Source organism: Tachypleus tridentatus, chromosome 4 (assembly GCF_004210375.1).
Source record: "Tachypleus tridentatus isolate NWPU-2018 chromosome 4, ASM421037v1, whole genome shotgun sequence".
Lineage (NCBI taxonomy): Eukaryota > Metazoa > Arthropoda > Merostomata > Xiphosura > Limulidae > Tachypleus > Tachypleus tridentatus.
Genome location: NC_134828.1, coordinates 48,155,938 through 48,183,916, shown reverse-complemented (window position 1 = coordinate 48,183,916; position 27,979 = coordinate 48,155,938). Strand labels below are relative to the sequence as shown.

Sequence of the window (27,979 nt, the reverse complement as noted above, 5' to 3'; positions counted from 1 at the left end):
CTCCTTAAATGTTTAAAGACAATATGGTTAACCCCTGCTGTAAAGAGGCTTTAAGATACCACTGAATAAAAACTTTTTGAAGCAGAACATTATTAAACAGTAAAAAAAAAAATGTGATTTTTAAGGTAAAAAGCATTATTTCTGATTGAATTTAACAAAATGAACAAGTTTGATTCAGATCACTTACTTTATCAATGAAGTTTTGCACAGCTTCCAGGAATTTTAGAAAGTTTAATATTTATGGCTGTAATGCCATGTGCTGTTTGTAAATTTGCAATAATTACAACAGTAATAAATATGCTACATCCAGAAATTCAGAGCTAGGAATAACTTTCTATTTTTAAGTTCATATTGAAAATGTGAAGTGTCATTGAAGTTAAACAGATGTCGCCTGGACAATTTGTCGAAATACAACTGATCATGAGATAGATTTGTTATTATATTTACGTTTACTTGGAGGAATGCATGATGTTCACATTTACAGGAATCAGGTTTACAACATATGTGAGTAATTTGTTGCATTTTGAATAGATAAATATAAAATACAATAAGTTGATAGAGACAAAACAAGCTTGCAAAGTAATCAATTTTTACTCCCTAGTGGCACAGCGATATGTGTTCAGACTTACAACGCGAGAAACAGTCTATACTTTTAGTTCTTCTTAACTGTTATCAGCTGTAATTAATGTTTAACACTACTCGATGTGATGACCATGTAACTTCTAGATATTTTTTCACAATCTATATGTGACATTAATAATCTTATCGGTATAATAGTATGTCTGAGAATTTACAAACTATAAACCGGGTTTCGAAACTTGTGGTGGGCATAGCACAGATAGTCCTTTGTGTAGCTTTGTGTCTAATTACAAAAAAGCTGGATAATTTTATTTGATTTTATTGAATTTGTCACAGCAAGATGACTTAATCAGGATTTTAATTTATAAAGTAGTGCAAAAATCATTCATAAAACATGCACGTCCGATCTATGATGTGAAGAATGCTTGAATTTTAGCCCAGAGAAAAATCGGTGTTAACTATGAATCAAAGAAAAATATACAACTCAAATATTTATGAATCTTTACATTCAATTTTCTTAAATAAAGCGGATTGAAATAATTAAGAAGTTTTATGATACAAATATAATAAACATTTATAAAAATGCTTGAAAAATATGTACATATATATGCAACATGAAATCCAAAAGAAATAACAAGTCATTACGCTTATTGCATCAATGACGCATTACATATAGTATACTAGATATAACTAAAATAAATTTACCAATGCTACCCTTTTTAGTACTTGCTTTTCCTTTCTTTTACTGAGCTATAACCGAATGATCACGTTCTCTTCCCCTCCCTTCACTTACTACTAGATCTTTCAAGATTTAAGCCTCTTCCCTCCAGATGATCTCTACAAGGTCTTAAAGATGAAAGATTTTCGAAACGTCGTCCTCTACAATTATGTCTCCACAACAGGCAGTTGCCATCCATTCTACAAAGTTTCATTATGGATATATAGTTAAATAATAAAAAACAAATGAGATGTGCCACTTTTTATCAGTCTGGTATTGTCTATTTTGCACACCATAATATTTCCAATATTTGCTGTAACTATGCGTCATTAATGCAATAAGCGTAATGACTTGTTATTTCTTTTCACACCTCTACCTTTTACACATTTAAATTTTCATGAGCAGTACATTTTCCAACCATGGACACTTCAATACAGTTCGTAATGATTATTTTTTAACTTGAATAGATTTACAATGTGTAATAGTTATAATCTACCAGCATTTGTAATAGCAAATCAAAAGAGTAAAATATAAATCCTGTTTTCCCTAAATGCTTTTTATCCAGAAAACGCCCATGTAGATAATGCATGTTACTTAGAGACAGCACGCAAAGACAAACCATTAGATTACTTCAGAAAATTAAGTTATAATTTCCAAATGGGAAAACGTTGAAACAAATGTTGAGCAAAAGAGCAGTTAGAGTAGACAAAGGTTTACTTTGGAATGAAATTATTCAGGTCATCTCTTTGTGCAACTTATCAGTATTAAGGCATATAGATGAAATGGCAGATTATGTTGAAAAACAACTAGTCACACAATTACAAATTAAAAACTTAGCTCTGCAAAATGAAGCCCTACTGATGACACATGTTAGGTTTAAGGATGATAATCAGCTCAAAAAGAAAATATGTTTTTCTAAAAAACTTACGATACCAAAGGTGAAACAATTTTTGAAGAGTTATTTCAAAGAAAACAACATCCCTCTTGAAAATATAATGGTTTGTGCAAATGATGCTGCTTCAATAGCAGGTAAGATACAAAGAATTTATTGCTCATTTTAAAAATGCTGTGCTTGAGATTTTTGCATACACTGTGTGGTTCACCGACCACATTTGATTTCAAAGGACGTAGGAGGACATTTTCACGACTCTCTTGTCGTTGTATTGTCCTTGGCTACTGTTTGTTTTTTTAATTTTGTGCAAAGCTACATGAGAGTTAAACTGCAAAATGACAACCTTTTTGTGCATGTAGAACATTTAATGCATTTATATAGCTATTTGCAAGTTAGGTTCAGCGACCTGCTGGGTGTTTGATCCATTTGGGGTGAATGCGGTCAATGCTGACATCACATTGTAAGAATGTCTCAAAAACAGTTTTACAGCAATATAAACATTTTATAGGAAAGGAGAAAATACAAAAATGCATAATATCATACTCATTCCTCAGATAAAGAACAATAATACAAGTATATAAAAATGCACTTCTTTTGCTCTAAAGTGGCACTAGATCATCGACTGACTGCAGTAGTGTCTCCAATACATAGATTGAAACAGAGTTATAACTGATTAGTTCTTGTCTTAAACTCCACTGGCTTTTTGGACCTTTTTCACCTTCTTCACAGCTCTTCCTAATATTTGAAGAGACATGAGAAAAGCTTTTTAAAGAAACACCAAATTTTTTTAAGCCACCTAAGTTCAAAGGGTAATGATAACATTTTTAACACTAGAATTATGTTTTTTTTATTTATGAAAAGTTAATAACACTAATAAAACAAATACTCCATTTCGAACTATGTCACCTCAGTGAATTTGGTTAATACCATTGTTTTGGTTTTGAAGTTATCATGCAATCAAAAAGAATAAAAAAGAACAAGAAATTCTAATTTTTGCTATATCATACGTGATATAGCTTGTGACTCAGTCATTATGTTGCCATTGTTATAAAAGGAAATACTGTATAGTATTGTGATATTCTCAAGATCTATTGAGGATATATTTAAAATACTATTTCAATGAATAATCCGAGCCATCCCTAAACATGTAATGCTATTCCTGCCTGATAAAACCTTAGGTTTCTGAGTCCTTTCCTGTTTAGTGCATCTAACCCACCAACGTTCTTTTGGTGTTGTCCTGCTAATGATGGATCCTCACAGATTAAACAAAAATACAGTGCCTTTATTTGGTCAAAGGTTGTGTAAAGTTTAGTTGTTTCACCCAGCAATATGTATATTAAAAACATTTATTTTAGGGAGCTATGCATTTACAATTAAAGAAGAGATTATTCATTTCTGGTGCTTACTGAAAAACCAGTAATGAATATGGGTAATTTGGTACTTAAGGAGAAATAATAATTAACGAGCTATTTTTAGTGTGCTGCATTAAAAATGAGAATTAATTTAGTTTTGCACATGTACATAATTGGGACTAATGATTATCAGTCAATATTTGGTACTGATTTAGGGAGCTATGCATTTACAATTAAAGAAGAGATTATTCATTTCTGGTGCTTACTGAAAACCCAGTAATGAATATGGGTAATTTGGTACTTACGGAGAAATAATAATTAACGAGCTATTTTTAGTGTGTTGCATTAAAAATGAGAATTAATTTATTTTTGCACATGTACATAATTGGGACTAATGATTATCAGTCAATATTTTGGTACTGAAAACCAGAAATTATTATTATTTTTATATGCAAAAACGATGACCGAAGAAGGTCGAAACGTTGTTCGCTCTTCTATGTAAAATATTTTCTCAACCCAAACGAGCCGTTTTTGCATATAAATTTCTCAACAAGTGGGTTTCTCGACATCACTGATTAGAAATTATTATTAATTAACTTGTTGCTTACTGGGAGCTGATAATTTACATTTATTACTTGGACACCAAAATTTGTTTTTGTTGCTTGTTGGGGTAGTTTGTATTTATCCATTTGATGAATAAGACTTAAGTAATGGTACAGTTCTTCAAGAGAGAAACAAATTACAAGAATTAACATTTTCCGTATCTGAAAATGTGTTTCAAACAGATATTCATCTATCCACAGAATTAAGAACTGTTACCTACCACCACTATAGGAGATGATTTTTTGTACATGCCAAGTCTTTGAACAAAACTTCCACTTCCACATTTAGTACTGTGTATTGCACCAGTATATAGTGTACCTAGTACAGACATTGGTTCTCCATGAACAGAAGAGCAACAGATCCTCAAATTACAGTACTCCCCTTAAGCACATGTTCAGGTAAGAAACAATGTTAGCTTTGGAAATGCTACACACCTATTAACAAAACTATAAGCTAGAATCAAACATTATTACAATGATGGAAGAACCAGTGTAAGTACAAGGAGAAAAAGCAGTTAATTTTTAAGGATATAGCAGCAGAAAGGGAAACCTTATTGAGCACATAACCAATTGTTGGAATGGGCCAAGTTAGGTATTACTCTGTGGTGAGAAGTTGCATTCATCTCATGCAGATATGGTAGAGAAGATAGTATCGAGAAATTTCCTGCATACTGCTAAAGTGTCACATAGGTGGGCAGAGTTTAGTGACTACTCAAACCAGTTTGTATACCTCACAGGGTCAGTAAAGCATGAGTAACACAGCTAGGGCAGTAAGACCATGCAATATGCAAGACATACTTCTGTGATACACTTATGAAAATAGTCTGGTTCTTACAACAGGGGTGACCGTCATTACATTTCTAGGTAATTACCCAAACCACACTCTCCATATGGTCTCATACGGATAGGCTTACAGTGGCTCAAAGAATAAATCTTCATATCAATGCAGCTTGAGACTGAGGGAGAAAGAGTTCTACCACTTCAGTAGCAGAAATTGGGAGGTGTGAATGTATGTAGGGGAGAACTGTGAAGACATGCATGAACTGAACAGAAACTTTTTATAGTCTCCATAACATCCCAAACTTATACAGGCTGTTTTTTATACATCACAGCAAACAGTGACAGCATGTGTTACCCCAAACATGACCACACCTGCAGCTATCATATTTTGTTTAAAACCTTTATATTCTAAGTATGGCATGAAGGTGATATATATATACACACACACACATATATATATACTGCTGAAGCAAGTTTGTAGAAAAACTCATCTTACCAAGGGGATTGAACATGGACAGATGGGTTTATAATTTTCTGCTATCCCTCAGTTGATTTTAAAATTTTCCTAAACTGAAAATGTATTCCCAATAAATACCTACCTCTTTTCACAGATAGCTTTTATTGACATATACTGCCTTTTATATGTGAAAATTTTAGCTTGCCATTATCTTTGATACTACTAACTACCCTCATATTCATTTACGTAACACATTTATACGCTATCATGCAAATTATCTTGCAGCAACCCTCCAACAACAGGTGTGTGACACAGCTCCTGCTGTCACTAGTGCCCTGTCTTCCATGCAGCCCATAATCACTTCAAGATTGGGTAGTGCATACAAAACAGACACAGGAAGTGGAGAGAACAGGTGGAAAGCATGATGAAAGGTAAGTATCTATCAGAAATACATTTTCACTTCAGGAAAATATTAACTACTGACATAATATCTTTCCACACTTAATAATAGCAAGAATCCCAAACTATTGTCTCCAGTATATATATATATATACACACACAGACATATATATATATATTTTTTAATAGGTCGAGAAATTTTGTGGGATCTGCAAGAAAAAGTATTATTCAACAACTCATTCCTTTATAGGAAGTTTAGCAATTGAAGAATAACAACTGTAGAGAGATAAACCTCAGAGTGGAAGAAATAATAATGTAGTGTTTGGAATCTTCCATAACAAGCCATATTCTGGAGAAGCCATTAGATGGCTAACTTTAATAGAAAAGAACACAAAGACAAATTAATGAGTCATCTCCGAAATAAGAATATATAAGTTGGAAGTACTGTGTAACCCAAACTAGTAAAGCTAGAAATAGAGTCTTAAGAAAATGTAGAATCCTAAGGGGGATCAAGGGGAACTGTGGAATGCTTTGAAAGAAAGCAGTGTGAGATAACAGCAAATTATTCTACCAGGCCAAAAAACATTAACAGGGTCTGAAAAGTTACACAGAGAATAAGGGGAAGACAACTGGAGAAAACATTCAATATTTTACCTGACCAATCAAAGTTTCTGTGAAAGAAGAATGTGAAAGGTGATTATGGTAAAAATATTATTGATTTATTCTTCATTCAAGAAGAAATATGTTGTGAATAAAACATAATACAAGATGATGAAAGGGTGTGTGTTTTTCTTATAGCAAAGCCATTATTAGGCTATCTGCTGTTTCCTTCAATGGGAATCAAAACCCTGAATTTAGCATTGAGAATCTGGAGACTTACCACTGTCCCTGCAGGAAACTTATGTAGAAGGCATGAATGAAATAGGGGTTCCCTTCCAGAAAAGGAACTGGAAGAGGAAGATGTCTAAATATAAAGTTTTAGGATAGATCTGTAAGAACCAGACAAAGAAAAGAATGGCCAGGGAATAGATGAAAGTTTATTCATAGTCATACTGTAACCAGTGGTCAAAGAAATAAAACTGCTGCTCCTGAAGCCAAGAAAAAAAGAAAGCAAGATAAAGGAAGATCAGATGACCTGGTGGAGAACAGTGAAAATAAAATAACAGTAAAATATTATAAAGTGTAAAGGGAAATTAAGTTAAAACAAAAGCAGTGGCCCAAAATGGGATAAAAATTAAACAGAATTAAAAAGGTCTATGTCACTATTTCCAATGACACTGTCCAACATCACATTAAACTCATGGTAAAAACGTCTACAATGGTGCTATGCTTATAGTCGTAATGACAGCATGACAGTAAAATGTGGGCTACTTGGCTTGAGTGTCACAGAGACCACACATTGGTGCATCAAACCCAAATAAGAAAAAAACCATGAGTTAAAAAACTGTAACTAATGAGTAGCCTAGTTAGGACAACTTTTTCCTTCAATTCTTACAGAAACAAGATCCCTAGTGTGCAACAGAACTTTTTCTCTGGAAAAACTTATCAGATTTCTCACTCAAAGTTGACTGCCAACTGGCATGGAGCCAAGCCTTGAATATAGGACTGTAATCCATGTATGGCACAGGCACATCAATGACAGCACCAGGGCAGACAAATGTAGCTGCAGTGTCAGTAAGCTCATTCTCACAAATACCGACATGTCCTAGTATAAAAAAAAAGTGGACTGGAGAAGGGCAGAAAGCCACAGTTCTGAGCTGAAGCCCAAGATAGTGAATGGGGTCCAACATCTTCAAGGCTGAGATTCTGGCAGAGCTATGCACCAGAGAAACATAGTCAAGTTTCAGTCGAATGAGGGCAAGATATATCCTTAGCAAAGAACATTGATCCACTCCCCATAAGATAACAAAGAGGACATGGAGGATGTTTGATGTGTGGAGGTTCAGTTTACAGTCAAATATAAGCCCCAAGAACTTTGCCTTCACCAAGAAGGCCATAACCTCCATGTGGTATCATTAGTCTTCTCATGATAAAAAAAAGTTACTTCAGAAAAGCTTCCCTGATTGACATTTCACATTAAATCAGATGGTCCATGGTGGAGCACTGTCACCAAAACCCACCCACAATGGGTGGGCAAGAGGTTGTTTGATCCAGCTTCTATGTGATCCAGGGCAAGGTGCATGGTGTACAGTTCAGCAGTGAACACAAAAACTGTAGAGGGGATTCTGCACGCAACCACCAAACCACAACAAACCATGGCAGAGCCCACAGAGTCATCTGATTTCAAACCACCCATATAAATGGGAATGGAAGGATGGTTTGAAAGATGTTCAGCAAATAGCAGACAGCATTTCCAATTGGGAGTGTCTGCTTTTCTCAAATGACTTAAGGAAAGGTCACATTTGAGGACTGTAATCAGCTATGGTGGGATGGGCTGACCAGTGGATACAGCAATGTTATCCAAAGACAAAACCAATTCATTCAACTGCACCAGGATACGAAGGCCAAAAGCAGCAATGGCAGATCATCTGATCTAAAAAAGCATAGTTCACCGAGGAAGGAAAACACAACCCCAGGTGGTATGCCGTGGTAAGGATTGAAGTTTTGAAGCATGCAGTAAATATAGTTGCAAACAGCAGAGGTGTACAGGAGGTTCATGAGACTCTGTGTATAAGATCTGAACTGGGGAAGTGTGGAAAGCCCCAGTGCAGAGCTAAAGTTCTTGATGATGAATAGGGTCCAGCATCTTCAAGGCCATAGACCAGTGATCCATAGTTGAGTTCAATTAAATAAAAGCATATCTTTAGCATAGAACATCGATCTGCTCTCCAAGTGGTGGAAGAGAAGACACGGAAGATGTTCATTGCTCTTGTACATTTGACCTGTACCTGCTTAATGTGTGGTACAAAGGTCAGCTTACAGTCAAAGATAAGGCCCAAGAACTTTGTCTGAAGGGCCACAGACAGCACAACTTCACCAACATGGAGTTCAGGATCAGGGTTAATATCCCATTGGTTTTAGAGAGAGAGAAGTTAAAACAGTTGCTGTGGTTTACTTCAGTAAACAACTGAAGGCAATCTTTAGTTGCTGCTCAATACATTTCATGTTCGATGAGTAACATAAGATGTGAAAGTCATTGACTTAAAGCCCGTTTGCAAAAAAAAGAGGGAGTTTTCCATTGATGGCATTAATCTTTACACTAAAAAGTGTGGCACTCAAAACACAGCCCTGAAGGGTCATGTAACCCATATAAATGGAGGTCTCGCAAAATGCCATACCTCCATGTTGTATCATAGGTCTTTTCAATGTCAAACAATAGTTATACAAGATGTTGTCATTTGAGAAAAGCTTCTCTGATTGACGTTTCAAGTCGAATCAGGTGGTCCATGGTGGAGGGCTGAGGTCAGAACCCACATTGAATGAGTGAGAGGAAGTTCTTTGATTCGAGGAACCAAACAAGATGAACATTAATCATACTGTCTAAGGTCTAACATAGACACCTAGTCAAAGCAATTGGATGGTAGTTTGAAGTAATCTTGGGATACTTTCCAGGCTTAGAGTAAGGTTTGACAATAGCTTGACACCAGATATCAGGAAAAACATTCTCCTGCCAGATTTGATTCAAAACACTCAGACGAATAGCAATAGAAGCAGGAGATAGCTGGCGCAGCATCTCGTATATATCATCAGGTCCAACCTATGTACTGCCAAACCTATGAAGGGCCAGTTTGAGTTCTACCAGTGTAAAGGGACGGTTACAGTCATAGAAACAATCAGCTCGAAAGGAAAGAGGTGATCACTCTACCTGAGACATAATAGCTAAGAAGATGGAGGAAGAAGCAGAAGTGCTAGATAACTGGCAAAAGCTTTTCCCTAGAGTACTGGCAATGCTCTGGGTATTGGCTACTTTCTGGCCATCAGAGAGCAAAATCAAGAGGGGCACAGAATTATACTGCCCACTGACCTTTCAAATTTTGTTCCATATGACTTTGGAACTGGTGGTAGAAGATACACTGGTTCTGAACTTAATCCAAGAGTCCTTCTGGCTTTGATGTCTTACCCATTGAGCATGTTCACAGGCCTGCTGGAAAGTGATGCAGTTCATATTTGTGGGATACCTACAAAAAGTATCTCAAGCCCATTTTTGAGCCTTTTGTGCCATGTGGCAGGCTGGATTTCACCACAGACAATGATGTTGTGGTAAACATGTCGAGGTTTTAGGATTACATGAAGCAGCAGTCAGTATAATACAGTCAGTAACTGTTGCCATACAGTCATCTATTGATGGCTTACAGATGATGGCAGGATCAAGTTCTGCAAGAGCAGTGAAAGAGGGCTAGTTTGCTTGATCCAACTTCCTTTGGGGCACGTGGGTCAGGTGACAGCAACCAGGGCCAGTATCTTTCAAAATTATAAGCAAATGATCACTGCCTCATGGGTTATTGTCAATCCTCCATGAAAAATGGAAGAATAATGAAGGGGAACAAACTGAGAGATCAATAGCAGTAAAGGACTGACTAGATGCATGAAAATAAGCAGAAGAACCAGTATTGAAAAGAGAAAGGTTGTGATTAGAGAGCATACAGAGCAACCCCTCCTATCAATACCAGCACTTCTCCAGAGGGGATAATATCCATTCAAGTCACCCAGGATGAAAAAGGGAGACAGCAACTGTACAATGAGAGCATCAAGGTCTGATTGATCATATGTCTCTCCAGGCGACAGGTAGAGAGAACAAACAGTGATGCTATGACCCAAGGAAACATGGATGGCTACAGCCTCCAAGAGTGTGTCGAGTGGCAAAGACAGGGTGAGCACATGCTGATCAACCAACAGTGCCACCCCTCCAAGCACTCATCCATCACACAGCCCGTCATTTCTGTACAAAGAAAAACTGCCAAAATGTGACTGTATCGGCAAGTTTCAGAAATGTTTCCTGTAAGGAAAGATGTACAGGATGGTAGGAAGCAATCAGTGCTTTGATGTCATTCAGATTAGAAAGTAAACCTCAACAGTTCCATTGTATCAAGGTGGCCATTTTTATTTATGTGTATGTGAAATGAGTGGAGCCCTTCTGTTTATGACTGTTTTTTATTGTCTTTATTCAAAGGTCTGTCAGACTCCATGGATTCTGCCCTGGGTTGATTAGGCAGGTATTTGCTGTTGGAAAAGGATTCCAGCAACTGAGGACATGAATGAATGATCGTTTTGCATCTTGCAGTGAGAGAAGATGTACCCGAGGAAATGCTCATACCCAGAACTAAATTAAGTGGATCTTTGGGATTGATGGAATGAATTTTGGGGATAAAGATCGGTGTTGACATTGATTCATCAACTTTTCTAACTTTGGAGGTCAAAAGACTTTTCATTTGGTTTGAGAACAATTTTTCGGAGGCATAGAGAGATCCATCTGAACTCCCACTATAGTAGTGGAACGAAGTGCAGCAGCATATGTCCGAGATGACATGGTGGGCAGCAACTTTCAAGTCTCAAGGTAAGTAATGTTATGAATTGTTTTCAAATGATGCACCTCTTTTTCTAACAACCATTTAGGGCAATAACAAAAGTAGGACAGGTGAAAGCTATTGCAACTGACACAATGAGGGTCCATTTCACACTCATAGGCATCGTGGTCCTTCCTTGCCACTGCAATGAGCACACGTCGATAAATCACATCATATCTTCAAGTGATTTCTCGTGATAAATTCAAAGTAATAACCTAAGAGGTATATCCTCATTTGCCTTTGAATGTAAGAGGAAATGTGTTTAGATGTGGATGTTTCCACTAATATGACATCAGAGCAAAGCTTCTTGACTGCCTTTGGAGAGCCAGCAATTCCCTCTAGTCCCTTCTGAATGAAAAAAGAAATTTGCCCTAAAGGTTTGTCTGTAGTATAAATAGTATCTGGTACATGTGTTCCAGATGTTGAAGATTTCTGCTTTTAATCTTCAAAACATTGTCGTTTACCTATAAACTGTTTTTCCCTATTTTATTTAAGTTTTTATTTGGAGGATCTATAACAAAAAAAGAATATTTTGGTGCCCACTGACCTCACCCACCATGGAGCTCCATTAGGAAACCCACTACAATGCCGAACAAGGATGCAGCAATGCCAGGGTTTCATGAGCACTATATCCAAACACCAGCATCATATACAATGTCCACAACACCTTCTGAGAACATTCAACACAGATATTTGGTTGACCATTCTCCAAGTGGACCACCCAAATGACCATAGGGGCCTCCCCAAGGCTGCCCATCTACAGGAATTCAAGGCCAAAGTGGTGTGTTAGGGTTGGACCCCTCAACCACCAGGATCCTCTCCTACCTTTCACAGGTAACCACACACAATAAACACGTGGGTGGATGTTTAGATCACAGTGGATGTAAATTAAAAGAACAGAACCTTCTGAAAGGTCCCTCTCTCCATGTACAGGAATCCACACCAAAAGGGTCAAGTGAATAAGAGGAAACCAGGAGCCAAAGGCTCATCAACTCTTTTAACCATAGAGCACAGAAAACTCTTCAGATGCTTTGCAAATGAGTGTTCAAGGCACAGAGTGATCTGTCTGCATTTCAACTGTAGCAGTGGAATGGAGTGCATCAGTATATGCCCAAGATGTAGTGGAGGACAATAACTTTCAAATCCCTGGGTAAGAGATATTGTTCACAGTCTTCAAACATTGCAACTCTTTCTCCTCCACCTGCTTATGGTAATAACTAGAGTAAGAGGAGTGTAAATCACTACAGTTAGCACAGTGTGGTTTCAGTTTCCACTGGTAGGTGTCATGGTTTTTGCCACCACAATGTGCACATGTTAAAGAACCATAATGTGATGTTGAGTACACTGAACTGTTGATACTGGAAACATCTGAAATGGTTAGAAATTTATGGCCTTGCCTCACAGTTCAGATGACCTGCCTTGACTGTTGTAGGTGTACATGGTGATGTAAATGTCAAAATCAGAACATTAGTGAGCAACATAATTCCTTTTTTGCAAGTGGAGATTTAGTGCACCGCAGAGACGTCTTGGCTGGAAAAACCAATGAGGATATCTGATTCAGGAATGTTCTTCAAGTCCCTCTCAACAGTAACTTCTCTTGAGGAATTCAGGGTAGCATGGAGAGTAACCTCAATGACTGTATCCCCAATGCTCTTTGAATTCAGGAGGAGTGAGAAAGTTTCCATCAAAATGTCTTCAGAAAGTAATTTTCATACTGACTTGGGAGGAGCCAGCAAGCCCCTCTAAACTTTTTTGAATAAAAAGGGGACATATCTGCCCTAAGGATTTCTCAGATAATGAATGCAAAATGAGAAATGTTACTACAGAAACTGTGATGGTGATTGTTGAAGAGAGTTATTCATTTGTTGCCATTTACCAATTACTTTTTCTCAATCTTATTTCTTTTTTTTTAATGAGGATATCCATAATGTAAGAACATGTCAGTGCTCAGTGTCCTCACCCACCACAGAGTCATGCAAGGGGATGCACTGCTATGCCAAACAGAGACACTGCAGTAACATCAGGGTTTTGTGAGCACTATATCCAAACACAATGTCCACACCACTTGTTGAGAATGTCTAACTATGGTACTTGGTTGACCCCAGTCCAAGTGGACCAGCCAACTGACCCTAGTGAGCCATCCCAAGGTTGCCCGTCTACAGGAATTCAAAGCGAAAGTGGTGTGCTGGGGTTCAACCACTCAAACACCAATATCCTCTCCTCCTTTTCATGGATTGCCACACACGGCAAATACGTGGATGGATGTTCACATCCAAGAGGAAGCAGACTGAAAGTACAGAACCTGTTCTAGAGGTCTCCTTACCACATACAAGAATCCACCATGTGGGAAGGAAAGAGACAGAGGCCCCAGGTTCACCAAGAGGCAAAGGAACATGAATCATAATTAAATTTGTTTAATAGGAGCAAAGAAAAGAACCTGGCAAAGTGTGCTGTAAATTAAAATGCACAACCTATGAAGTTTAAGACAACAGACATACAGAAAGAAAATGGATCAAACCAGGAATGTTGCCAGGACCATAGAGTATGTGACTGGTGATAAAAAAAATTAAAAGTTTGGTGCAATGGAGACTCACAAATGCATCAAGGAAAGGAATCATAAAATGTGAATAAGACTCCATAAACCCTAAAACATGTCAAGACAATTCTATTTGAAAGATTTGTTCCAGATGTGATAACCAGTTTGCCATCAAATTCATAGCTCACAGATTATATACAGCCAATAACTAGATGTTGTTGTCTCTAGAGCTTAAGAAATAGAGGTGTCTCTTTCTGGTGAATGCAATAAACAACAGTGAAACTGTTAAAATAATTGTAGCAAAAGATGTTAGCATGTTTATGAAACTGACCACACTTCACAGACACTGACAATTATTCAGAATTATACCCCATTCAGCTATAAAGGTGTCCATTCAAATGTGAAAATTCATGCATGATGGAAGATTATGAATGTTCAGTCATGAGAAAACAATTTAGCAACCCAATCATGCCAGTAAGGGGAAGAGAACTTAAGGTACAGAACCAAGAGAATGCACTATATCACAGGGTATATTTCATTGATCAGAATTCACCTTGAATTTCAAAAAAGAAGCATAAGAAGATAAGAAAAAATTACAGTTCTATATTTCCAAAGTGTAAAGAAAGTTTAGTCCATCCAGCATATAAAGGAGCCTGATAAACTAATTCAAATTAGCAGATTCCAAAAGGAAAAGTGATGTTGTAGCAGATGATGCCTTCAAGGACAGGGTTTGAAGTTATCAAATATACAGATAATTGTGGAAATGGAAACCCATTAAATGCAGTCTCTTTATTAATACCCTCAATGCTTAGAGAAAAATAGTAGATGTGAACCCTGAATAACAAAAAAATGTCTAGAGAGAAACTACAGAAATCAAGATTGTCTTGATACAGGTGGACAAAATATATGAGATAATCTTCCACAGGACCAAAGCTGAAGGGTAGTTCCAGATGCAAATGCTTGTAAAGCCACACAACAGCTGACCTTTTAAGAGGAATAATGCTAGGAAGGAGCCCTACAAAAGAGCCTCCATAAATGGAATTACTCAAAATACAAAAGAAGAAGTATAACTTTAAATTAAGCAAATACAAGCACCATAGAGAATGAACTGGGTAGCAAATGAAGTTTTAAATGAGCAGTATAAAGAAAAAGTTAATGTGGCCTTGCCAAAGTAAGGCTGTTAGGGGAGTAATACAAAGCATCATAAATAAGTAAGCAAAAAATGAAGAAGAGCATGTTGAGAATGAAAATAAAAAAAGAGTCAAAGTGTAAGAAGAAAAATACCAAAGCTGGAAGAGGATATTCAAGAAATTGGAGCATCAAAAAAGAGGAAAAACCCCAGTCACAGGTTACACAGAATGAAACTGATATCCAGAGAGGGCATGTCGACTGAGAGTTAATAAGTATAAACTAAAAGAATCTGCAATAAAGCACAAGCAGGTAAGGAAAGAAGAGGGAAAAAACACCCTGTGAATTAAGGTGCATGCAAAATGCAAACCTGAGAAAAAGCAGAAATGACTGGAGTAAAATAACAAATGTGAATCCTATTTGATTCTTCTTTGGAACAGAATGATCATAAGCAATGTTAGGTTGTGAGAAACTTTGGCCAAAGATGTACAGGCTCAGTAGAAAGTACAAAAGCTGTGAGTCCTGGATCTGAGATGATCCAACCACATATGTACAAGTATGGTAACACTGCTCACCATCTGAATAATGCCAGTTACAATATATAGAAGAAGAGTCTAGACTTCAGAAACTTCAGAAACGTGAACATGAGAAATCATATGCTATAAAATTCATGAAAGTGAATTAATTGGGAATATATTTTTTAATAGTTCTGGTGTGTCAGATAAGCCTTGATACTGAGTTAAGTACAATGGAGAATAGTCCTATTAAAGAAACCAGTATTACAGACTCAGGAGCATGTGTTCTAAGATACATCAAAATGTAGACTAAAATGTGTATGTCAAAACTAAAGCTAAACATCCACAAGAGAGACCGATGATGGATTTTTCCATTGATATGTGATAAAGTTTTAACTAAAGACAACACAAAATATCAATATTCAGTACTGCACAAAAGTGTTATGACAAGAGAACTTTTTGTAATTTTTCTGACTAATTACAGAAAGTAAATTTCAACACTATGGTAATGCTTTAATGATCCTTATTCACAAGTAAATGAGCCAGAGTAAGAATACTTATCATACTTTAGAATTCCCACATACTTGTACCAAGGGCAAGTCACAAGGATTTTGATTTAATGAACATATTAATCCAATTTAGAGTATAAAGTAATTGTCACAGTACCCCATGCAGTGTCTTAACAATATAGAAAGAAGCTAGCAAGGAGCTAACATATGGTACCAGCATGTGCTAAAACAAATAAATTTAATAGCAGTCCACTAAAAAACAGTGTTTAACAATATATGTTAAGTTTTGTTGGCACACCACAGGCCAGAAAGCCCAGAGAATTGTCAGCAGATCAGAGAGTTTGAATAAATGTTTTACGTGATGCTGGTTGGATTCTCCAGTAAATTGCCTGCAGACTTGAAATGCTTTCCAAATCCTGAGACAAGTAAATATGAAAATAGGAAAGAGACACAACACGTAAACTTAATGATAAGTATACTTGCTTAGGCAGGTAGTAGTACAGAAGGAAAACTGCCACAGATCTCAAACACAAGATAAATTATAATGTATCAAAGCACAGAAGAGTGTTTAGATCTACAGTATCAGGAAGACTGAATGAAAATGAAATATTTTGTCATGTAGCAGTTAAAAACCTTCACTTCAATCTGCAAGTATTGTCAATAGACTGAAATTTGTTAAAACGTACAAAACCTGGACTGCTAATGATTGGAAAAGGGTGTTATGGATGGATGAAGAAGATACCTCAATCCATAGCACCTACCACAAAGCACTGTTTAACGTTATGGACAAACCTTGGGACAATACATGTTTAAAATGGTGCCATCATTGAGAGTCATAACGATGACAAGAAAGTAAAATGTGGCTTATTGTGATCCGAGTGTTACACAAACTACATACTGGTGCATCAGTTCCAGATAAAAGAAAACTATCCTCTCAAAGGTCTTACAGAGACAGCTCGTCAAAGCAATTGGACGGTACATGGAAGGAATCTTGGGATCCTTCCCAGGCTTAGAGAAAGGTAGGACAATAGCCTGGCACCAGGTATCAGGAAAAATATTCTCCTGCTAGATCTGGTTAAAAACAATCAGAAACATAGCAAGAGAAGCAGAAGATAGATGGCACAGCATGTCATAATGTATATCATCAGGTCCAACCAATGTACTGCCAGACCAATGACGGGCCAGTTTGAGTTCCACCAATGTAAAGGGATGATTATAGTCATATAGACAATCAGCTTGAAAGTTAAGAGGTGATTGCTCTGCTCAAGTCTTGATGGCTAAGAAAGTGGAGGAAAAAGCAGAAGTGCTAGATACCTGACAAAAGCTTTCACCTAGAGTATTGGTGATGCTCCGGGTATCAGCTTCTTCCTGGCCATCAGAGAGCAAAATCAAGAGGGGCACAGAATTATACTGCCCACTGACCTTTGGAACTGGTGGTAGAAGATGCTTTTGTGAACTAATCCAAGATTCCTTCTGGCTTTTGCGTCTTATGCATCGAGCACGTGCACATGCCCACTGGAAAGGGATGTGGTTTGAGAGTGTGGGATATCTATGGAAAGTATCCCAGGCCCATTTTTAGGCCTTCAGTGCTATGTGGCAGGCAGGATTTCACCATGGATGAGGATATAGTGGAAAACGTGCTGAAGTTTTAGGAATACATTGAGCAGCTGCTTGTATAATACAGTCAGTTACTACTGCCACACAGTCGTCTATTGATGGCTTACAGACGATGGCAGGATCAAGTTCTGTGAGAGCAGTGAAAGAGAGCTAGTTTGCCTGATCCAGCTTCCACTGGGGCACATGGGTTGGGTGGCATCGACCAGGGCCAGTCTCTCTCAAGATTATAGGAAAATCACCACTGCCTCATGGATTATTGTTAACCCTCCATGAAAAATGGAAGAATAATGGATGGGAGCAAATTGAAAGATCAATAGCAGTAGAGGACTGACTAGATGAATGAAAATAAGTAGAAGAACCAGTATTGAAGAAAGTTTGATTGATTGATTGATTTAGTGTTTAATGGCACAAAGCAGCGAGGCTATCTGCGCCAGACATTCGGTAAAAAATGTAAAAAAAAATAAAAAAAAATAAATAAATGTAGTAATAGACATAAATGGAAATGAAGGTAAAACAAAAAAGTATAAAACCAATGTTGACACCTAGTCTACAATGTTAAGATAGAAGGCAGAGTAAATACCTTACAACTTCTTATACTCTGCCTTCTATCTTAACATTGTAGACTAGGTGTCAACATTGGTTTTATACTTTTTTGTTTTACCTTCATTTCCTGGCGGGAAGATTAACAGGTAAGTTCAAGAACCACCGTCAATCACCTGAAGTTGGCCTTTCCAATCTTGGTTCCGGGTTATTCCGGGTTAGCAGCTATTGTCAAAATGTAAAAGAATAAAAGTTTTAAAAGACACTCCGCAAAATCGTAATAATGAGTAGCCAAACGTCCAGTAAAAAGATAAAGTCAAGTAAATGGAGTAAAATTTGTAAAAGTAAATGAAGGTAAAAACAAAACAGCAATTAAAACAGAAAATGGAGTAAAAACCAATGGTGACATCCAGTCTTCAAAGTTGTAAAATATTTACTCTAGCAAAATGTTAATGATCATAACCCGCCAGGAAGACTAACAGGTAAGTTCAAGAACCACCGTCAATCACCTGAAGTTGGCCTTTCCAGTCCTGGTTCCGGGTTATGTGTCATAGCAGCTATTATCAAAATGTAAAAGAATAAAAGTTTTAAAAGACACTCCGCAAAATCGTAATAATGAGTAGCCAAATGTCCAGTAAAAAGATAAAAGTCAAGTAAATGGAGTAAAATTTGTAAAAGTAATTGAAGATAAAAGCAAAACGGCAATTAAAACAGAAAATGGCGTAAAAACCAATGTTGACATCCAGTCAACAAAGTTGTAAAGAACTACCTGTAGCAGAATGGTAATGATCGTAACCCGCCAGGAAGACTAACAGGTAAGTATAAAAACCACCGTCAGTCACCTGAAGTTGGTCTTTCCAGTCCTGGTTCCGGGTTATGAGTCAATATGGCCAGTACTAAAAAGGTAAGGAGTAAAAGTGTGAAATGATATGCAGCCAAAGTATAATAACAACTCGCCAGGATGACTAACGAGTAGTTCAAACGGATAGTTCAAACAGGAGCGTTAGTCACCTGAAGTTGGCCTTTCCAGTCCTGGTGTCGAGTTATTTAATGTTCTGGCCATTGTCCAATGTCAAATTGAAGGAGAGAGATTAAAACTGTAAAAAAAGAACCACAATTAAAAAGGTGTAATGAATAAATATGCAACACTTAAATGAGATTAAAAAGGTATTAGGCCATGAAAAAACTAATAACTTTATCAAGGTGGACAGTGTCACCATCACCAATAACACTGTCCAATGTTACAGATTGACCCTGGGAAAAAATATGTTTAAAATATTGCCGGCGTTGAGAATTGTAACGATGGCAAGAAAGTAAAACGTGGCTGATAGTGATTTGAGTGTTACACAAACTACACATTGGTGCATCAGTTCCAGATAAAAGAAAATGATGAGTTAAAAAACTGTGACCAATGCGTAGCCTAGTGAGAACAACTTCCTCCTTCCGAACTTTACGGAAGCTAGATGGCCAAAGTCCAATTTTGGGTTTGATTTGAAAAAGTTTGTTGTCACGTTGCTCATTCCAAGGGGACTGCCAGCTTGCACGGAGCCGAGCCTTGAAGACAACACCATAGTCCATGTACGGAATAGGCATAGGAGTGATGGTGCTGAAGCAGACATATTTAGCTGCCATGTCTGCAAGCTCGTTCCCGCGAATACCAACATGGCCTGGTATCCAGAAAAACTGGATTGAAGTAGCTGCTAATGAGAAATGGGCCAGTCGGTTTCGAATATCAGCGAGAATAGGATGTGAGCTAACGTGTAGCGATTCCAAGGCAAGTATATAACTAAGCGAATCAGTATAAATAGTGCAGTTGGAGTACTGCTCAGCTGCAATATGATCCAGGGCAAGAGATATGGCATACAGTTCAGCAGTGAACACAGAAGCTGTAGAAGGGATTCTGCGTGCAACTACTGACCCATAGCAAACCATAGCAGAGCCCACTGAATTACCTGATTTGGAACCATCTGTATAAATGGGAACTGAATGATTGTTTGAAAGATATTCATTGAATAAAAGACGGTACTTCCAATCTGGAGTATCTGCCTTTTTTAGGTGACTGAAAGAAAGGTCACATTTGGGGGGCTGTAATAAGCCATGGTGGGATGGGCCGACCTGTGGAATCTGCAATGTTATCCAAGGACAGACCCAATTCATCCAATTGCTCCCGGATGCGAAGGCCAAATGGAACAATGACAGATCGTCTGTTCTGAAAAAGTACTTCCCACCGAGGAAGGAAAACACATTTTCAGGTGGGATGCTTTGGTAAGGAATGAAGTTTCGAAGTATATTGTAAAGATAGTTGCAAACGGTGAAGGTGTAGAGAAGGTTCATGAGATTCAATGTATATACTTTGAACTGGAGAGGTACGGAAAGCCCCAGTGCAGAGTCGAAGTCCTTGGTGATGAACGGGGTCCAGCATCTTTAAGGCCGAGGGTCTGGCAGAGCCATAGACCATTGATCCATAATCGAGTTTCGATCTAATAAGAGCACGATATACCTTTAACATTGAACAGCGATCTGCCCCCCAACTGGTAGAAGAGAGAACACGTAGGATGTTCAGTGCTCTTGTGCATTTGACCCGAAGCTGCTTTAAGTGTGGTATAAAGGTCAGTTTACGATCAAAGATAAGCCCCAAGAACTTGGTCTCCGGGACCACTGGCAGCAAAACTTCACCGATATGAAGTTCAGGATCAGGGTGAATACCCCGTCGACGGCAAAAGTGCAGGCATACAGTTTTGGAGAGAGAGAAATTAAAGCCGTTCGCCAGAGTCCACTTCCGTACACAATTGAGGGCGGTTTGTAGTTGCCGCTCAATATATCTCATGTTTGATGACTGACATGAGATGTGAAAGTCGTCGACATACAGCCCATTCGCAACAGTGAGAGGGAGTTGTTCAGTGATGGCATTTATCTTTATACTGAAGAGTGTAACACTCAATACACAGCCTTGAGGGACTCCAAGTTCCTGTACAAAAGAACGGGAAAGTGTCGAACCCACACGAACTTGGAATCTCCTGTCCATTAAAAATTTTTTAATAAACATGGGTAGATGGCCACGTAACCCATGTGTATGGAGGTCTCGCAAAACGCCATACCTCCATGTTGTGTCGTAAGCCTTCTCTATGTCAAAGAATATTGATACAAGATATTGGCGGTTGAGAAAGGCTTCTCTGATAGATGTTTCAAGACGAATTAGGTGGTCTGTGGTGGAGTGCTGTCGACGGAACCCACACTGGGTGGGCGAGAGGAGGTTGTTTGATTCAAGGAACCAAACAAGACAAGCATTAACCATCCTTTCTAATGTCTTACAGAGACAGCTCGTCAAAGCAATTGGACGGTAGTTTGAAGGAATCTTGGGATCTTTCCCTGGCTTAGAGAAAGGTAAAATAATAGCCTGGCGCCAGGCATCAGGAAAAACATTCTCCTGCCAGATCCGGTTGAAAACAATCAGAAGGACATCAAGAGAATCAGGAGATAGATGGTGCAGCATGTCATAATGAATATCATCAGGTCCAACAGACGTACTGGCAGACCGATGAAGGGCCATTTTTTAGTTCCACCAGGGTAAAGGGACAATTATAGTCAAAGAAACAGTCAGTTTGAAAGGAAAGAGGTGATCGCTCTGCCCGAGTCTTGATGGCCAGAAAGGTGGAGGAACAAGCAGAAGTGCTAGATACCCGGCAAAAGCTTTCACCTAGAGTGTTAGCGATGTTCCGAACATCAGTCACCTCCTGACCATCAGAGAGTAAGATCGAGAGGGGGATAGAATTGTAGTGTCCATTAACCTTTCGAATCCTGTCCCATATGATCTTGGAACTGGTGGTAGAAGATATACTGGTTGTGAACTTAATCCAAGATTCCTTCTGGCCGTGACGTCTTACCCACCTAGCATGTGCACGGGCCCGTTGGAAAACAACCCGGTTTGAAAGTGTGGGATATCTACGAAAAGTATCCCAGGCCCGCTTTTGAGCCTTCCGTGCTAAGTGGCAAGCAGGATTCCACCTCGGACGAGGATATCGTGGAAAACGTGTCGAGGTTTTAGGAATACACTGAGCAGCTGGATCCATAGGAAAAAGAAAAAATTTCAGTACCCACTGACCCCACCCACCATGGAGCCCTACAAGGGGACGCAATACAAAGTCACGCAAGGACAATGCAGCAACGCCAGGGTTTCGTGAGCACTATACCCAACACCAGCATCACGCACAATGTCCACAACACCCGTTGAGAACTTCCAACACTGGTACTTGGTTGACTCTAGCTTAAGTGGACCAGCCGATTGACCCAAGGGGGGCCACCCAAAGGTCGCCTGTCTACAGGAATTCGAGGCCAAAGTGGTGTGTTAGGGGTTGGACCCCTCAACCACCAAGATTCTCTCCTCCCCTTCACGGGTAGCCACGCACGGCAAACACGTGGGTGGATGTTTAGATCCCAGAGAAGGTAACCAGATAGAACAGAACCTTCCCTGGGAGGTCCCCTCACCACGTACAGGAATCCACACTGAGGGGTATTGAAGAGAGACAGGTTGTAATCAGAGAGCATACAGAGCAACCCCTCCTATCAATACTAGCACTTCTCCAGAGGGGATGATGTCCATTAAAGTCACCCAGGACAAAAAAGGAAAATAGCAACTGTTCAATGAGAGCGTCAAGGTCTGATTGATCATATGTCTCTCCAGGCGACAGGTAGAGAGAACAAATAGTGATGCTATGACCCAAAGAAACACGGATGGCTATAGCCTCCAAGGGTGTGTCGAGTGACAAAGACTGGGTGAGCATGCTGATCAACTAACAGTGCCACCCCTCCATGTGCTCGTCCATTACACAGCCTGTCATTTCTGTACAAAGAAAACTGCCGAAAGGTGACTGTATTAGCAGGTTTCAGAAATGTTTTCTGTAAGGAAAGATGTACAGGATGGTAGAAAGCAATCAGTGCTTTGATGTCATCCAGATTAGAACATAAACCTCAACAGTTCCATTGTATCGGGGTGGCCATTTTTATTTACGTGTAGGTGAATTGGGTGGAGAACTCTTCTGTTTACAACCATGTCTTTTTTCCTTACTGTCATTATTCAAGGGAGGTCTATCAACCTATAGACTGTTTTTCACTATTTAATTAAGATTTTTAACTGGAGTATTCATATTAAAGAAAGGGAAATTTCGGTGCCCACTGACCCCACCCACCATAGAGCCCTAAGAGGGAACGCACTACAATGTCAAACATGGACAATGGAGCAACGCCAGGGTTTCGTGAGCACTATACTTAAACACCAGTGTGAGATACAATGTCTACAACACCTGCTGAGAACATCCAATACTGGTACTTGGTTGACTCTACCCAAGTGGAACAGCTGATTGACCTAAGGGGGCCACCCCAAGGCTGCCCGTCTACAGGAATTCAAGGCCAAAGTGATGTGTTATGGTTGGACCCCCAACCACCAGGATCCTCTCCACCCCTTCACGGGTCGCCATGCATGGCAAACATGTGGGTGGATGTTTAGATCCCAGAGGAGGTAAACTGAAAGAACAGAACCTTCCCTGGGAGGTCCTTTCGTCACTTACAGGAACCCAAACCGAGGTGTAAATCAACTTGTGAACAGTATCTAATTGTAAACATGAATTAATACTGGTCCATGAATAGCAGGATCTTGAGCAACCACACTAAAATGAAAATCATTCCAGCAACTTCACAGAATGACCTGCATTACACAATTTAAAACAAAAGTTTTATTCAAACAACTTGTGAACATGGTGAACAGTAGCTAATTAATACTAATCCATTAACAGCAGGATCTTGTGCAACCACATTGAAATGAAAATCATTCTCCCCTCATGTAAGTGATGTCATAAGCATGTGCATTATGTTAGATCTTCACAACAGACAACAACTTATTGAAAATGAGCCATAATGGTCTTAAATGTAGTGACTTGTTCCATATCTAATTTGAATGTGGGTGGTCCCTAGAATATCACCTCCTTCAGTATGAATTTCTCATCAACATTGGTGACAATATCATCTCGTCTTGGCTAGTCGAAGATGTACTGGGAACAAACACCAATCTGTTCAAGTAATTTAAATTTCATGCTTTTTAAATCAATTAAATGACCCATGTAAAATGGTTTTGTCACACAGCATAATATTTGTGTGTGTCAAAAACTGGTTTGAGGCTAGCCTGTGTTTTCCAAACCTTTCATAGAAGGTACTCCTTTTTTCAATCAGATAAGAGTGCCTCAAAATCAAGAATTTCTACATCATAGCCTTCAGCTAATCTTGTTTCAAAAAGATTTATTTGCTGCACCATCAGATTATTTTCTATTCTGCTGATAACTGATGTGGGATCAGCATGGTCAGCAGTAGGGATTATTAGCATGGATTCTGTTTTGGGGGGATGACAATCACGTTTATGACCTGATCCCTTGCAATAACATGACAATGTTCGATGATGCAGAGAACCCAGCTCATTGACTAAAATTTTATGTACTGTCATAGCACCCTTTATTGACTTTGATGGCATCATATTCAAATGTGGCTCAACATCTGCTAGTGCATCATCTGATGCCTTTCCCATTGTTACATTGATATTCCCGTCTCCTCCATGTGCCATTATCTGGTGAGCTGAATTTTTAAGGGATGCTCCAATACCGTCAGCTGGCCCTTTGCCATGGCTACTTTCAGTAAAGTGCCAAGTCACACATTCAAACCCCAAACTGAATGAAATGTTGGCCAGGAGGAAGGAATTAGTTCTGTTTCTGTATTGGCTCGTTGGACCATCAGAAACAAAGTGAACCTTGTTTATACCATTTTCTCTTTGAGCATTAGTTTCAAGTGGGCCCATGTCTTGTATCTTCTGACAGAGTACAGTAACACTTTGTGAATATACCTGCAACTGAACTGTGGAAAGTTGCATGGCATGTGTGTAGTGTTAACTGACGCTTTGATGCTCCAAAATGCATCAACATAATTTCAGCACCCAGCTTACAATGATAATCTTGGCCGAAGTCAATTTGCAATACACATTCATCATTTGCTCACCAATTTTTAAGCTTTCTAATCTCATGGTACTGATGATATATCCTGTAGTGGTGTGGCAACAGCTCTCGTAATTAAGATTCAAACAGGCTACAAACATTTTTAACTGAAATCTTTTAACAAATCTTTAGTGTTTATGTTTACTGAAATGACCCCATCTTTGATACTAGTGCATGTTTCAGATTTACTTTGCCACTGGTAGTATTTGATAAGATCTTTGAATGACTCAATATTTGTACCAGTGATGTATATGTTACTCATACTATCACTGCATTTGGTGCGTGTTAAATACATACAGGACATAATTGTTCTTGCACAAGCAATATAGTTATAAATATCATTGACATTTGTGCTCTTTATAACCCTAAGCTGGTTCAGCTTTAAAGCAAACAATTTACAATCTGTATGCAGTTTGCATGCTGTGGTGCCCCTATTATTTACATTTGGACAAACAATATAAAAGGGACAAAGCCTTGTAAAGGAAGTATAAGAAATGGAAACCTGCAGATTTTCTGCCAGAAATTTCATCCTCAAGTTCTTTAAAGTGTCATACAGGTATCTTTTCAGTCTCTTCTCTTTTTTCTGAGTAATAGTTTCTTTCTTCTCAGAAGCAGCTCTGCTAACATCATCCCTGTAATAAAATTTATTCACTAGTTTTGATACTGCTGTTGGAATCTTGTTGAGTATTCTATCCTCATCCATTCCCAGTGTTCTGTTGATCTCATTCTGTTTATTCTTTAGTTGTCTTCTTCAGATGGCTATGTCTCTTTCAGCTTTCTTCATCAATCTATATTTCTTTATAAACTGTCCATTAACCATATCTCGAGATTATCTCTTCTTTTTTCTAGCCCTTGCACTGTCCTCTGAACACCAGTGGCACAAACGCTCAGCATGCAGATCCATCACATTTGTGCCACTGGTGTTCAGACCTTTGTTGTCCTCAGATATATTTGTTTCCTGTTGAAATAATTTCTTGTTTTTCTTTTCATTTTTCTCAGTTCATTCCTCAAGTTCTTAATTGATTCCTCCTGGCTCTTGATTTTTCTGTGAGCACTCTTTGCCTCTCTCCATAGCTTCTTTCTTCCTGCTACTTTTTGATGAGATGGAGGATGCTCAGGACTTTGAAGACTTTCAGGAGGTGTTAGGTCAGAGACTTGAAGATTTGGCTGAAGCTCTGGTTCTACTTGTACAGCTGCTCATTGTCTTCTTTTCTCCACTTTGCATATATGCTGTTGAGGCTGCTTTTACTGAGACTGTGAATAGTTTTTATTTTCCCTTGAGCCTTCCATTGCTGATACCTGAAATAATGTTTGAAATGCCTTTAAAACTGATGACAAAATAATTATTGTACATGTACACTCTACCAAACTTGCCGACTCAGCCCAAGTCATATGGCTAGAAAAAAGGATAAGGACACAAGTACAGAGAGATCTCATTAATTTACACTTAAATAATTTATGGGATTTCTTCTTATGGTTTTCACTTCTGATACCAAAACTTTACAAGTAGATTGTTCCATGAAAGCCACCATCTTTGCCAGCAAATTGTTGACTGCTTGTATGATTAAAAAAATTCAAGCGAAAATAAAATTTGTAAGCAATTTAATACACACAAAATGGTTTATATAGGCTTAAAATCTTCTAATTTAGTGTGTTTTATATATGAGTATTCACTCACAAAAAGCACTCTACATCCAGGCATGAGTGTGCACACAAAGATGTTGCAATCACATGAGGAGTAAAAGCTGACATGTTTTGACTAATTTCACTACAACTTTACAAACAATTTGTAGGGTATAAAACTTCAAAATATGCTTCACCTAAAATGCTGTGTTTTGGACCCCTCTTACTGTGAATTAATCAGGTCCCAATGTACAATGGTTGATGGTACCAGTTTTAATGATAGGGTATTGGGCAGTCTTGGCCAACAGATTTGTTTCAAAACAGTTTAAATCAAACTTACTATGTTGATCATATTGTATAATCAGGCAAAGGGGCATTACAATTTTTTCAATTCCAGAGAAACCATACAAAGGACCAGTCAATTTTAATTTACCTCTCTCTCTCTCTCTTTTGCCAGATAAGCAGCATGCGTTTCGTTATCTTACTTACTTCTAGCCCGCATAGCTTTCATCATTTCTGCTTTTAATTTAGGCATCTTGTATCACTGGAATAGAAAACACAGCAGAATTTTCACTTTGTTCACCATGTACACATTATTTGTCAGTGAATAATGAATTAAAGGCCTATTTCACCTCAGCTTATGAGTGGGTTAAAGTATTTTTCAGTAGATGGAAAGAGACGGGCTGTTTATGAAATTTACAAAACTTTAAATGGACTTAGAGAAATGGAAAAAAGAAGAAAGGTAGCTGTTGAGATTTTTCCCACCAGACCCAAACATTTCACCCACCTGACCAAAAAACATGCTAACAGCTGTTGGGGAAACTGATCTGATGGGGTAACATCCTTATACTGGATTTAGAAACCTGTATTTAGGAATACAAAGACAGGCCATTCCATTTGATATTAACTATAATTAAAAACAATAAGTCAAGTTTACGCATTATTGAAACTGATATGATATTCATAAAAAACATAAACTTTCAAGTTATAGAATAATTTTGAGATCATTGGAATTATCCTTGTAACCTTCTATGAATACTTTCCAATAATTCAATACTGTTCCTTAGATATGGAATCCAAAATTGTACAAGGTATTCCAAGGTCTAATGAGTGATTTGTGAAAAGATAATTATCTCAGTATATCAAAAAATACCCTAGAATTCTATTAGCACTTTGCTAATATAAAAAACCTACCTG

At 38.2% G+C, this 27,979-nt stretch overlaps 1 protein-coding gene and 1 long non-coding RNA gene across 2 annotated transcripts; both read right to left on the bottom strand.

The window, feature by feature from the left end:
- Positions 1-933: 933 nt before the first annotated feature.
- On the bottom strand, positions 934-27,691 carry LOC143249076 (uncharacterized). Its single transcript, XR_013027506.1, has 2 exons — positions 25,662-27,691; positions 934-2,924 (listed from the first exon to the last, which is right to left on the bottom strand). It is a non-coding gene; the product is annotated as an uncharacterized LOC143249076 (long non-coding RNA).
- On the bottom strand, positions 24,057-25,591 carry LOC143248330 (uncharacterized). Its single transcript, XM_076496704.1, has one exon. It carries the CDS (start codon positions 25,036-25,038, stop codon positions 24,343-24,345), a length of 696 nt encoding a protein of 231 aa, XP_076352819.1. The 5' UTR covers positions 25,039-25,591; the 3' UTR covers positions 24,057-24,342.
- Positions 27,692-27,979: the final 288 nt, after the last annotated feature.

Bases quoted from the DNA above. Each gene is read 5' to 3' on its own strand.
- LOC143248330 (XM_076496704.1), bottom strand. From the start codon at position 25,038: ATGCAACTTTCCACAGTTCAGTTGCAGGTATATTCACAAAGTGTTACT.